The 14,891-nt window shown below is 44.3% G+C and overlaps 1 protein-coding gene across 4 annotated transcripts in view; it reads right to left on the bottom strand.

The window, feature by feature from the left end:
- Positions 1-14,891, bottom strand: part of ZSWIM5 (zinc finger SWIM-type containing 5) — a 187,398-nt gene that overhangs the window by 38,630 nt on the left and 133,877 nt on the right. For all 4 annotated transcript variants that reach the window (NM_001445093.1, XM_084958268.1, XM_084958270.1 and 1 more), the window contains 3 exon segments: positions 3,296-3,446; positions 4,883-5,031; positions 13,548-13,904. In NM_001445093.1, coding sequence (NP_001432022.1) covers positions 3,296-3,446; positions 4,883-5,031; positions 13,548-13,904 — 657 coding nt within the window.

Here is a 14,891-nt window from a genome sequence, read left to right as displayed (position 1 = left end):
ACAGCCACGCGAGATCTGAGTGGCATCTGCAACCTACACCACAGCTTACGGCAACGCCGGATCCTCAATCCACTGAGCAAGGCCAGGGATCGAACCTACAACCTCATGGTTCTTAGTCGGATTCGTTAACCACTGAGCCATGACGGGAACTCCATCAGGAAGGGTTGTTCTGAAGGGAAGAAGAGAAATGGGGTAGTAATTAGACGGGGATGGAAATATCAAGGCACTTTTCTTTTCTTTTTTTTTGGGAGGGGGGCATGGCTGCTGCATGAGGAAGTTCCCAGGCCAGGAAATGACTCCAAACCACAGAAGTGACAATGCCAAATCCTTATCTGCTAGGCTACCAGGAAACTCTAAAGGCACTTTTTTTTTTTTTTGAGGTTGAAAATATTAGAGCATATTGGTATGCTGATGAGATTGATCCAGCAATCTCCCTGCTGACAAAGAAATTAATGATGCCAGAGAAAGGAGGAATTATAGGAGCATAATTCTTGAGAAAAGGAAACAGCCCAGGGCCTAGAGAAACTGTGTTAGGATTGGTTTTTTAATGAGAGCAGAGATACTTTATAGATTTTAAAAGAAGAGAAAGCTGTAGTTCCTGCTGTGGCACAGTGAGTTAAGAATCCGACTGCAGCAGCTCAGGTTGCAGTGGAGGCGTGGGTTCAATCCCTGGCCTGGCACAGTGGGCTAAAGGGATCTGGCATCGCCACAGCTGCGGCATAGGTCTCAGCTGTGACTAAGATTCAATACCTGGCCTGGGAACTTCCATATGCTGCTAGTGTGGCCATAAAAAGAGAGAGAGAGAGAGAGAGCGCACAAGCTTATGTGTACAGATGGGGGAGATAAGAAAACTTCACGTTTGGACCTAGAGACGGTCATGTCTGATTGCTGCTATTATCTCTGGTTCAGGAAGTGAAAATAGTGAGCCCACGCCTCCGAGTTCCTGCAGCGGAGCAGACTGCATGACCAGTAAGGAGCCCTCGGAGTAGTCAGGGGAAGCAGCAATGTACTTGCTCTTGTGTTGGACCCAATAAAGCTTCCCCTTAGTTTGGTGTTTTAAAAATATGGTGTCTGGAACTGTGGCATCAGCATCTTCAGGGAATTTGGTTGGAAATGCAAACTAACAGGCCCTATTTTCAACCCATGTAATCAGAAACTCTGGAGATAGGGCCCAGGAACATGTTTAAACAAGTACTCCAGGTGATTTTGAGACATTCTGCAGAATGCTGAGTTTCTTGGAAGGGTGATACAGCAATTTCCTAGGTATGAAAATGTCAGAATCAAGAGCTTTTTATAATGAACCTAAGTATATGACAGAGCTTTAAAAGCACTGGGAGCCAGCTCTGCTTCCTTCCTCTTACCTACCTTTGCCCCAAAGGCCAAGCCCAAGCCTACAAGTCCATGACTGTTACAGAAATTACTCCCAAGAGATTCAGACCTTAGATGAAACAGACTCTCTGAAGGCTAATTTCAAATTCTTAAGAAACATGCACTTTGGGGGAAAACAGAGCACAAGGTGGAACTGAAGGAGATGGTGCAGAAGGATGTGTGATTTGGGGTCAGACAGACTGGGGTTCTGGTGTTAGGAACCACCACTTATTAGTGTGTGTTCTTAAAATACTTTTCTGAGCTCATTTTCTCACCTAAAAATATGGTGCTGCCAATATCCGACCCCTTCTGAGGTAAGCGTCTAGACGCTGTCCCCAAGTGGTCATGTATTGTGTCACGTGACCCTGGTCACAACTCGGTGGACTAGTAACCTCAGACTAACAGTTCAACGTTCCCGTGCTTCGGAAAGTGTGACTGGGTTCCGGCAGAGACCGTCTTCTAAAATTCTTTATTTTATTCTGTACCCAGAGCCGTCTCTGCTCCTTTCAATACACACAGAATTACCTCATGAGTTTGTTATGAGAATTAAATGAAACAATGTGAGTACAGTCTCGAACACAGGGACGGGCAAATCACACTCAGTAATGCAGATATTCATTATTAATGAGAACTCTAACGCCATTAGTGCCCCAGGTGAGATCAAAAAGCCTCAGCACCCAAACCCAAGCCGCACATTCCCCAGCCCCGAAGTAACCAAGCACAGTCTCAGAGTCATTAAGCCTCATTCTCCAAGGCTTTCAGCCCTAAGACTGTAATGTATATGCTTTGGAGGAGTCACTAAAATCCTAAGCTGCAGTTTCTCTCTTGTGCTCTTGTGTATGAGTAGAAAGCTTGCTGTCGCTTTCTGGGGCGGAGGAAGTACGGAGGAGCTTTATTAAAACTTTTAGAGTGTGCCATGTAGGACGTTTCCAGTGTAACCCCAAAGGGGGGCCATGACTGGATGGTGAGTTCAGGGTACAGCGGACTCTGCAACGAGGGAGAGGAGCTGGGGAGGAGCCCTGCAAAACTGGCCTTTGAGCAAGGGAACGATGAAGAGAAACAACGACCAAAGGCCTTAATGCGGAGACTCTGGAACAGAAAGGCCATTCAGGGGGTCTAATTGAATCTGTGAGTCCCAAGGCTCTCGACCAGATCAGGGCGATGGGAAGTAAGAGTGTGGGTGGACACTAAGTGGTATCTGAAGGTCAAGGAATCAAATTAACTTGGTGACTGAATGTAGGGAATGAAAGACGCAGGAATGCTTGACGATAAATTTGGTAGAGTAAGAAACAGTGGTGCCCATGCCAGGCTCAGGGGAACCTTTTTTCCAAGAAGGTTTGACTTCACTTTTGGAGGTCTCAAGTTTGAGGTGATCAGGAGATTTTCATGGGGCAGCTGCTAATATGAGACTGAAACTCTGATAAGTGGAAAGAAGACGAGAATGAGATTACCATAGAGGTAACTCTGAAAGCCATAATATTAAAAAAAACAACAACAATTCTCAAGGGAGTATCCAGAAAGAAAAATACAAGCCCAAAGCTCAAGTCTTGGAAACTGCTTTATGTCTAAGAGGTCTGTCTGGGAGTGACGAAGAAGAGCACACCCAGGGAAGGTGAGACGTGTGCGGCTGGTAAGTATGTGGAGAGCCAGTCTGATGCCCTGGACGGAAGCCAAGGGAAAAGGTTTTCTCTCACCAAAGGCTTCTACGTGGTAACATCTGGAACGGAATGCTCATGTCGACAGCAAAGCACAAGTGAGTTGAGAATTATTCTGGGTGGCCTCTGTAGAGCCTAAATCTTCTACCAATTAGGCTAAAGTTCACTTAGCAAGAGCCATGTAATGAGTGATGGCAAGTGTTCACTAACACGGCTGCCAGGGGCAAGCCGGTAGGATAGTCAAAGCTCCTCTCTGAGATGGAAGGACTTACCTAGCTCATCCCAGAGCTGCCTGCACTTATCTGTCATGCTTGTTCCTTGCTGCCTCCAGAGTGTGAGTCGTGGGTCGGCCATAAACTGCTCAGTTATTAGCGTCAGCATCCTGGCTCCATTGGAATCTCTCATCCGCAGCATCTCTCGAACCTGACACATAAGGAGGGCGAGGGGTTGGTGACTGCACATCATAAAAAAGTAGGAGGCGAAGGAAAGGGAGGAGAAGACGAAGTATCTAAGCACAGCTTATCCAAAGAACCAAAAAGAAGGCCTCTTGTTCTGGAAGCAAGTTCTTCGCACATGTCAAGAAAGCCTGCTGCGCACAATGAGATAACCGCTCCGCGCTCACAAGGATGGTTAGTCAAAAAGCCAGATAACAACTGTCGGCAAAAATACAGAGACATCAGAACTCTCACAGACTGTTTGGTGGGAAATGTAGAATGATGCAGCCACTTTGGAAATCAGTCTGGAAGTTCCTCAAATGATTAAAACACAGAGCTACCATATGGCCTATCAATTCCACTTCTAGAAAGGAAAATATATATGTCCACACAGAAACACTACATAGGAATGTTCACAGCATTGTTTATGATAGCTGAAAGGTGGAAACCATCAAATGCCTATCAACAGACAAATGGATAAACAAAATGTGTGGAATCTGTACAATGGAATATTATTTGGCCATAAAAAAGAATGAAGTATTGACAGTTACGCTACAACATGGATACCTTTTTTTTTAAGATTTTTATTTTTTTTGTTATAGTTGATTTACAATGGTCTATCAATTTCTCCCGTACGGCAATTTCTCCCGTACACACATTCTTTTTCTCACATTATCCTCCATCATGTCCCATCACAAGTGACTAGATATAGTTCCCTGTGCTACACAAGGAAGCTTGTTTTTTAAATATTTTAAATTACCATGCTAAATGAAAGAAGCCACTCACAAAAGACTCTATGCTATATGATTCCATCTCTGTGGAAGTGCAGAATAGGGAATCTATAGAGACAGAAAATAGACTAGGGGTTGCTCAGGGCTGGGGGAGGGGGACGCGGGGAATAGAGGAGGGATAGGTAAAGGGCATGGGGTTTCTTTTTAAGACAACGAAAGCGTTCTAAAGTTGACTGTGGTGAATATACTAAAACCCACTGACGTGCATACTGATTTACATAAGGGTGAATTTTATGGGAATTATATTTCACTAAAGGTGTTAAGGAAAAAAAAGAAAGAAAAAGTCTGCATGAGAGCCCCCAGTTTCAAACTACTATGTCTCTAATTTAAGGCCTCATCGGCAGCCTTGAGTTCAAAGCAGAGGGAAAACAGCTTCATTCCTAACTCCCCAGCAATGCTAACCCCTTAGAGCCGAGTTAGAAGGAAGAGGACTATGGGGTGAGGTGGTAAGGCTCCCTGGATGCAACCTGCTCAGGTCTGCTCTGCTCAGGGCATCCCCCCCACCCCACCCCCATTAGTTTTCAAGCATTCAGGGTAGGTAGGTCAAGTGAGCTAGTCACAATGCGTGAAGCCGGAAGTGTGGTGAGCCCACTTTACTGAAGAAACATTTTTAAAAAACCTGTTCACATCTTACCTTGGCAAACATTGAATTGAGCTGCTTTCCAGAGCCATAGTGACCACCTTGGGAGAGAAAGAGCTTCACTTGTTCTTTCACTTGCTCTTCATCCAAATGCCAGCAGTTCTCATCATCAATGCTGGCCCCAGCTGTGGGGTCAGGGGCACCTGTGGGGAATGGGAATGGTGAAACGATTCCTTTGGGTTCCTTGGCCACCCAATCAGCAGGAGGGGCCCTCTGTGAGTCTATTCAGAAACAGATGGGTCTTCTGCGTCCATCTGGACTTGGTCAACTGTGTGGTCCTAAATAAATGTCAGAGATCTAACGACAGTTTCATTTTCACTTAAGTCTCACTTTTAGCCACGTCCAGGTCTACAAATACCATTCAGGGGGAAAAAACCCCAGAAGGAAATACACAAACATGAAAATAGTGATGTATTTTTTTTCCCTAGGAGAACAAGAATGACATTTTTCCCCTCTTTTTTTTTGACGTTCAAATAAGCCCTTATAGTACACATATTTATTTATTCATTTGTTTTTTGCTTTTTAGGGCCACACTCGTGGCATATGGAGGTTCCTAGGTTAGGGGCCGAATTGGAGCTACAGCTACCGGCCTACAACACAAGATCCAAGCCGCGTCTGCAACCTACACCACAGCTCATGGCAATGCAGGATCCTTCACCCACTGAGATAGGCCAGGGAGTGAACCCACCACCTCGTGGTTACTAGTCGGATTCCTTTCTGCTGCGCCACAACAGGAACGCCAACACATATTATTTTAAAATTAAAAAATACTTCCTTAGAAAACAAAAAGTTCTCTTTTTAAAGTTCATTATAAAATTGTAACTTCTCAAATAAAGAGAATTCTAAATTTCTACAAACTTGCCCAGGCACAGTTATATACACTTTATATATTTATACTCAAAATATCTTTCACATTTGGGCTCACCTCAACAAAACTGCTTAAAACACAGTTTTAGCTGTTCATGCATCCTCTTCCCTAGTAGCCTATTAGCGCCTTGCTCATGGCTGAATCACCTGTAGCAGAGTGCTGGTAATGTGACAGGCCTCTAGGAAATATTTGTGGAATGAAAATGAATCTCCTTTTCTCACTTTCTCGAAAACAGAGCCCTGCGATAAGTTTTTAGAACCTTGTCTTCAAGTGACAAAAGACTGTAAGTTAATACTCTAGAGGTGTGGTGGTAGAGTTGGTTATAAATGCCTAGCATGTTTATTTTAATCAGTCAGTTTACCCCTCCTGTCTCCTTATATCAGAGCCTTGCTTAAGTGAAATTCAGGTCTGCAGAGAAAAGCTGCTTCTTCTGCAAAGCTTTTTTAGAGCACCTTATTCACCAGAGAGTCAGGAGGGCTCACACACTAATTTTTTCTACAAAATACTACTTACACTATGAGCATCTAGTTTATGGTATCTACTCTATGCTACGTTTCTTCAAATGTATTATTCTAAGTACAGCTCTGATCATATCACTTCCCTGCTCAGAAGTCCTCAGGGATAAACTCTTCTTCATAAATTAAGCCCAAATGCCTTAGCTTGGCCTTCAGGGCACTCTGCTCGGGCCAGTTCATTTCTAGCCTTGTCTTTCCCGTACTTACGCTATGTTTCAGCTAGTACCTTGGTGCTCCCAGAACCAGAAGTCAACCACATCTTCTTATGACTTGACTTATACGCTTTTTCTTCTACGTCCCTTCCTCTCCCTACAACCTGTTTGTTCTTTGGCCAAAAAGCAATGCTTTTCATGGTCAATATTGCCTCAGCTCTACAGTCAGGGCTGCAGTGAGAGAAAAGTCATAAAATAAGTATACAGAGAGGCTAAATGCTGCCAAATTCTTGTAATGCTTCGTTCACTTGGCAGAAGGGTTTTTTTTATTTTTTTTATTTTTTACCTCCTGTCTGAATTAGTCATATGACCCGTTGCCACCTGTCAAAGGTAAGCCTGCCTTATGTTCATGTGCACATAAAGGCAGTACCATTCTCCTGAACACTTTTTATGACTTCTCTTAGGGACCTGTCGCAGTTTGCTTTACATTGGAACAATGCACTTCTCATACAGACCCAACTACATTGAAATTTTTCAAGAGCAGGGATTCACTTTTGTTACCTCACAGTGTCTGGCTCAGTGTAGCACTGAGTTAATGTTTACAGGATGAACAAATATATGTCTTACGGAACATCCAGATTTAAGCTCCAGGTGGGCAAGTAATATATCCTATGCTTCTTCTGTAAACTTAAAAGTGGCAAAGCAAAAGAAATATACTCCCTATCCTTAAGTATTTGTTAATGACAGCCCTTTACGGAGAGCTTCCTACAGGACAGAGCTTAAGCACTTTTTCTACACATCCTCATTAGAATGTATGCTCCTTGAGGGTATAAACTGTTTTATTTGCTGGCATATTTGCAACATATAGAATAGTGCCTGGAATGTAACAGGCACTCAAGGAATATCCCTAGAGTAAATTCTAATCAACTCTCCTCCTAGCAATTCTGTGAGGAGGTATGACAATCCTAATTTTTAAATTTTTATGTAAATTTTAAGTTTGATTTTTATTTCACTTTTCTTTTTAGGGCCGCACCCTCAGCATATGGAAGTTCCCAGGCTAAGGGTCAAATCTGAGCTGCAGCTGCAGCCATAGCAATGCAGGATTTGAGCCGTGTCTACGACCTATACCACAGCTCACGGCAGCCCTGGATCCTTAACCCAATGAGTGAGGCCAGGATCGAACTCGCGTCCTCATGGATGCTAGTCAGGTTTGTTACTGCCGAGCCATAACGGGAACGCCTAATTTTTATTTTATATTGGAGTACAGTTGATTTACAATGTTGTGTTTTATCGTTCCAACTTTAAAATGAAAATAGCTAAAGCTTCATCAGGTAAGTAATACAACAGAAGGAAATATGAGTTGGGTTCTACATGTTGGCCTCTCTTCAAGGTCTGTGTTCTTCACCACGAGGCTGTATCTTGGCCTCTAGCCTTATACTATTGGGATCTACCACCTGGCTTCGGGCCCTGAATGTGAGCTGGATGGTGTGTCTGAAAATAGCAGAATCCTTTCTTGGTCCCGTCTACCACACAGAATGTAGGTTAGGTCAGAATAATGAACTTCCTCCCCAGTGAGAATAGAGTTCTCACCACTACAGTGATTCACAAATGTTAATCATTTAGGGTTCGTGTTAAAAATGCGGATTACAGAGTCTCACTTCTGATTCTAGTTTTCAGTCGCTCTACAGAGACAGGACTAAAACAAAATGAGATAAACTAGGTATAAACCAAGGATTGGGCCTCTGAGTATCTTGCTGGTGAGGAAAGAGCAGCAATGGCGTTCCAAAAGCAAGGGCAGAGGTGACTGTCTACCAGTTCTGACCCTTGGGTGGTTCCATTAGGCTATGAAAAATCAGGAGCAGGACCCAGTCTCCCAGGGCAGCTGGCCTTAGTCAACTGGTAAGAGGTGTGGAATGACACTCCCTCTAAGGAGCTGAAGGAGTATGGAGAAAGCTGGTGACTCTTTTGAGCCCAGGTGGAGGTGTAGCAGTAGCTGCGGAAGAACTGAAGCACAGTTTGTTAGTATCGAGGGGAAAGCTGCTGGGACAGGGCTAGGGTTGAGGCAAAGCCCAGAGAGCTACTAACAGTAAAATTTTACCTAAGATTTCAAAAGGGTTTATCTGACAGCAAAGAAAGGAAGATAAACTGTGTAAATGTTTTCTGGTCTACAAGGAACGCAGGAGATAAGAAACTGAGCTGCCAAGATGTGTGGTTGCAGAAAAAAAGGGGGTAAGTCAATATGCGAGGCACTCAGGTAACGAATTGTTAAGGAGTTGGTGTGACTACTTAGGAAATTAGAGTCACATGGGAGAGCACAAACGGGCAGGAGGCCCCGAGGAGGACTTTCTGACATTTCCGTTGTTCCATATTTACTGAAAGCCTCCTATGCGCCAGGACCTGGATACACAGGCTTAAATAAATAGATACAGTCCCCATTCCTGCAAAGGTGATAGATGAGTTTGGGGAAGGGACGCCAAGCAAATAATCACACATGTACATATGTGTATGTAAAGAAAGACAGGTCAAATCAGTTTTTGCTGAGAAAGTGACATTTAAGTGAATACCTAAGGAGTGAAGAGGAGTTAGCCCGGCAGATTGGAGGAAATGTGTGTGCATTTTTTGCTTAAAAAAACATGGAGCCATAAATTATTCTGGTGATTAAGTACATCTACCATAAGGGGGAGAAAATAGGAAGAGTACTCCAAAGACAGGGAGTATCATAAGAAAATGAAGGCAAGAGCCAGATGATGCAAGTTTTGAAATTTGGATTTCGCTCTAAGAGCAACAGGAGGCCACTGAAGGATTTTAAACAAGAAGTGATAGGAGTTCCTGTCATGGCGCAGTGGTTAAAGAATCCGACTAGGAACCATGAGGTTGCAGGTTCGATCCCTGGCTTTGCTCAGTGGATTAAGGATCCGGCGTTGCCGTGAGCTGTGGTGTAGGTTGCAGACGCAGCTTGGATCCCGCGTTGCTGTGGCTCTGGCATAGACTGGCGGCTATAGCTCCGATTCAACCCCTAGCCTGGGAACCTCCATATGCCCCAGAAGTGGCCCAAGAAATGGCAAAAAGACAAAAAAAAAAAAAAAAAAAAAAAAAGGGAAGTGATAGGACAAAATCTATAGTTATAGAGAAGTTACTTTTTTTATTCACATCTTCTTTAATTTTCATCATAATGCTATGAGATAGGCATTATGTCTCCACTATATACATGGGAAAACTAATGCTTAAAAAGGCTGAAGAATGCACGAAGGTGGCATAACCAGGAAGTGGCAGAGGTGGGACGTGAGCTGAGGACGTCCAGAGCTTTGCTCTCAATCATGCTCCCACAAGATAAGCTGCACACATTGTATCAGCTTCACAAAGTCACTAAAGAATCTGGGTGAGGAGTTCTGGCTGTGGTGCGATGGGATTGGAAGCACCAGGAGGATGCAGGTTTGATCCCCTGCTCAGCACAGTGGATTAAAGGATCTGGTGTTGCTGCAGCTGCTGCGTAGCCCGGGAACTCCATAGGCCATGGGGTGGCCAAAAAAAGAATCCCGGGTGGCCATCTGCAAGGCCCATTCATTAATCTTCCTCTTCTTTACCGAGCTGACCCACAAGCATGAAGTGTGGCATTGCCTTAGAGAAGTTACTCTGGATGGCTGTGTGGAGCACGGGACAGGAGGGAGCAACAGCAGATATGGAAAGATCAGCTGGAAGGATATATGAGCAATTCAGGCGGGAGACTACAATGTTGCCTCTATCAATAGGGAGAAGTGGAGGATGATGGGCGGTAACATTAACAGGTCTTGCACTGGAATGCGCGTGAATTGAGAAACAAGTGTTAGAGACGACTCCGAGGTTTCTATCAGGATCAGGAGCTGATGTTGGTGCCATTTATGGAGCAAGTTTGGAGGAAGAAGATAAATGCATCTTTGGGATACGTTGATCGTGGGGATGTCTGTGATATGGAAGAAAACCAACTGTGAGTCATAGTACACAGATGATATAGGGTTAAGGATGTGGCTGAGAGGGCCTGTGGAGATCATGTAGAATAAAAGGAGAAAATGCAAGATTAATCTTTAAGAAATATCAACATAGGGAGTTCTATTTTGCTTAATTCCTGTACTGCATACGCATGGCTGTATTCATTCAGCAAATCCTTCCTATTTTCCAAGCACCATGTACCATGCTTGGTGATGGAAACTCAGACATTTGTAAGACATGGCTCCTGACCTGACTTCTCAAGTTATCTTACTTTTCTCTTGGTATCCGAACTCTCTCTACGGATAAGCAGCAACTGAAGCCCTGGCCAGGATGCTGTATGCCGGAGCATCTCCGGGTACGGAGTTGGCAGGGCAAATCACAAACAGAGAATGGAGCAATGCTAAATGATGAGTTGCAAGGAGAGTCCAAACTAAGCCATCAATCCAAAGGGGACAAGACAAAGTCTAGTTAAAACCACGTATAGGGATTAGTAACAGTAACAGTTTTGGGGATGTGGAGAGGAGAGCATGTCTGGATCCGTTCCTGGGATTAAAAGCAGGTAGCTAGCAGCTTTAGAAATCTTATTCCTGCCTTGTAAGTCCATTTGGGTAAGGAGTAGGGCCTGAGAGAGAGAAGAAAAGATGTTCTAAGTGTCTAGAGATTTAGCAGGGACCAGAAACATGACATCAAAGCTCATCTCCATGCTAGTAACTCCAAACTTCCGACTTTTGTCCTTGGTTCCAGATCCAGGTATCCAATTGCGTATCAGAAATCTTTACCTAACTGCTTTACAAGCACTTCAAATTTAGACTGAATTAATCTTCCTCCTACATTTATTCCTCGCTTTGCGTTCCCTAAGTGAATGGCAATATTGTTATCAAGTCCAGCCATCCTAGCTGGACATTCTAGAGCTCAGTCTTCTCTCACCTTCCCTGTCTTCACTGCCCACTCACCCTATGCACTCGGATGTTGAATCCAGTCCATGCTGCCTCTAACCCATCTCCACTCCTCCCTCCCCATCATTTTCAGTATCACTGCCTATATCAGCACTGGTCATTAGCAATATATTAGGGAAGACCTTGGGGAATGCTAGGAGGCCTGGGAGAGAAAGCTAGTGATAGTCTGGGAGAAACATCTGGATGAACACAGGTACAGAAGTAGTAGTTCCTGGAGAAGGTTGAGGATAACAGCTCAGGTTCACTATGGCAACTTACGTCTAACTGCAGACAAATAATAAAATGCCGAGACAGGAGGTGTAACAAGGGACAAAGGCTGCTTTAGCACAGTGATAAAAGAGGAAGATTCTGGTGATAATGGTGGTGAACAAAACAGGTGCAATAAAGGTCCTCAACCGAGATGGTTAGTTCAAGAGAAGGCAAGAGAGCTTGGATATAGCCAAGAATTCCAGGCATATCTGTGGGAATGAGGCAGGAAACCAGAGCCCAGTTGTGGTGCTACAGACCTGGAGATGGAGCTGAACTCAGGTTCCTGAGAACTCTAGACTTAAGGAGGCCAGAGAAAGAAGAGCCTCCTAATGTAGGATAGGAAGAAAAAAAGCTTTTTTTTTTTTGCCTTTTTTAGATCTGTGCTTATGGCACATGCAAGTTCCCAGGCTAGGGGTCTCATCGGAGCTACAGCTGCTGGCTTATGCCACAGCCACAGCAACGCCAGATCCAAGCTGCGTCTGCAGCCTACACCGCAGCTCACAGCAGCATCAGATCCTTAACCTACAGAGTGAGGCCAGAGATTGAAGCTGCATCCTCGTGGTTCCTAGTCGGATTCGTTTCTGCTGCTCTGTGATAGGACCTCCAATAAAGCTACTCTTTAACAGTAACTCTCCAATAGAGAGAGCTCAGTTATCAAGTAAACTCTACAACTCTGAGGATAAAGCAAAAGAAGGTTATTTCCGCTGGTTAGCACAAGTTCCTGGAAGCCTGTCTGACTATCCCTGTTTCTGAGGAGTGGGGAGGTTGTATGCGGGACTTGATTAGCTCTACGGCACAAGTGGGGAAGGCAGGCCCCCTGGCACGCAGACTGCAGTACCATACAGACCATCCACCTGGTCTCACTGTCCTGTTCACACTAATACCAAAGTTATCGTCTAAAGACAGAGACGTGAGGTCCCACTGTACAGCACAGGGGACTATATCCAATCCCCTGTGGATATAGGGGATAGAACCTGATGGAAGATAATATGAGAAAAAGAAGGTATACGCATACGGATGACTGGGTCACTCTGCTGTACCGCAGAAATGGACACAACATGGAAAACCAACTCTACTTTAACAAACAAAAGCGAAAGTAGAGAGGAGCATAAAACACTGGGGTTCTGAAGTCGGGTGCGCCTAGGTTATCAATAATTTCCTTATTTATAACGTGGAAATGATTCTAACGCCCACCTTGCAGGAGAGTTTCGAAAACTAAATGAATTAACATATATAGACATACATGAAGTCCCTTGCATGATGCCTAGAACATAGTAGGACCTAACAAACACACGAAAAGGTGGCTCATAAGGCCCCTCTTATCAAAATTCTTCAATGGTTTCCTCTGATTAAATGTCTACAACCTGGATTCATAATAAAAGCAAGCATTTATTTTAGAGTTAGTTGGCTTTTCTACTACATTATAAGCTACTTGCAGGCAGGAACCATGCTTGCTTTACGCCCGCCACCATCAGCCCTGTACGTAGCGCAGGTGCTGAATGAGTAGGTAAACAGACTCTTTCTCCTTCACACGGCCTCCTCTTACAACGCTCATCAACACAATCCTAACAGATGCTCTGCAGAGCAACCCTGTTACGCAGGATCCCGAAATGCAGCGAGATCCTCATATCCATCTCAGTTCACTGGATGACACAAATCATTTCATGTTTCCTCTCACTCCTGAATATTCCAGGCTCCCATGGGCAGGGACTGTACGGACAAATAACGTCCATAAACTAAATCAATGTGTAACTCTCACATCCTCTGTCCTTTTTTACCAAACCTTTATGACGAAGACAACTGGACTGCTTTAAGAAACAGACTGAATCAAGAGTTTGGATAGAATGAGCTGATTCGGGTTAAGTGAATACAACTGCAAAAGTACCCCAATCTCTAAATATGCAACAAAGCAACAACACAGAGTTTTTAACAACAGAAATACTGTACAGTTACCGTTTACTTGGTTGATTTCGGAGTTGGAGGACAGAATCTCATCTGCCAGTTTCTGTGCAGTAGGAAGAACTTCAGTGTGGTGTGCCGTGATTAAATACTGAATAAACTTTTGTAGCTGGTCCCTATTCATCTGGAAAAGGGTTTCCGAGATGGGAAGACGCAACTTGACTTGGTCTGGTTTACGGATTCTGTAGAGCGAGAGCGCCACCACGTGAGCACAGTAGAAGATGTCTTTGTTCCCACAGCCACATGTCACCGAAGTGATTTTGCATCGATCAAAACTGATGGTAACTTTGTAAGTCACTGCTGGTTCAGAAGCAGTGGCCGGCTCAGTTACTGTGCCGCTGAGATGGAAGCCTATGGAAACAGAGAAGATGTGTTTAGAGATTCTGCAGGAAGACACCTGAAGATTGTCATTTTGCATTTCAATTCGTCCATTCAAAAACGATTACTCCTACGTACAGGGGAGGCTCTGCCAAAGGTCAGTGACACCCAGGTGCTGCTCTTAACGAACAGACAATCTTGAAAAAGAATCCCTGAAAGTTTCCCCAAAGTAGACTTTTGTTTGGACATATGTACACTCTTCAGGGGGGCACATTTCATAGTTTCTGTCACAGTCTCGAAAAGGTTAATCACAAGGCTGGAGTAAGTCAGGAACCTCTGTAGTAGATTTTGAGCTCTTTGTGGCCAAAGACAAGTCTACAAATAATGTCAGCACAATCTAGGGTAAGGTAAGTGCTATAAATGAAAGGAGCCAGAAGAATGTCCCGAGGAAAGACAGGGAAGAGAGGGCCACGTTACCTCCCCAAAACAAAGATTTCCACAGTGGTGACGGTGAGAACTAGCTGAAAGGCAAGAAGCCTCATACGACGTAGAAAGCAAAGACCTTGGCGCAGTGAGGCGATGCAGTTTTACCCCTCTGCTCACTAGCACACAGCGCCAACAATTTTGAAATGTACAGAGAATGCATTTCTGTCTTTTTTCTTGGGCTGCTCCTGTGACATATGGAGGTTCCCGGGCTAGGGGTCCAATCGGACCCATAGCCACCGGCCTACACCACAGCCACAGCAACACGGAATCCAAGCCGCGTCTGCAACCTACACCACAGCTCACGGCAACGCCGGATCCTGAACCCACTGAGCAAGGCCGGGGATCAAACCCACAACCTCATGGTTCCTAGTCGGATTCGTTAACCACTGAGCCACGACGGGAACTCCTAGAGAATACATTTTAAAGTTATAACTAAATTGAAAAAAAAAAAAGGTCAAATTCAATAGCAAATTCATCCCATAATACTATTACTTCTCTAAATACGATTCTTCTCCTTTGACAAAACATGTCTTC

Source organism: Sus scrofa, chromosome 6 (genome assembly GCF_054392235.1).
Source record: "Sus scrofa isolate SSC_HxYL_T2T_F1_AM1 chromosome 6, Sscrofa_HxYL_maternal_Yorkshire_Landrace_v2.0, whole genome shotgun sequence".
Classification (NCBI taxonomy): domain Eukaryota; kingdom Metazoa; phylum Chordata; class Mammalia; order Artiodactyla; family Suidae; genus Sus; species Sus scrofa.
This window is presented reverse-complemented; position numbering and strand designations above follow the sequence as displayed.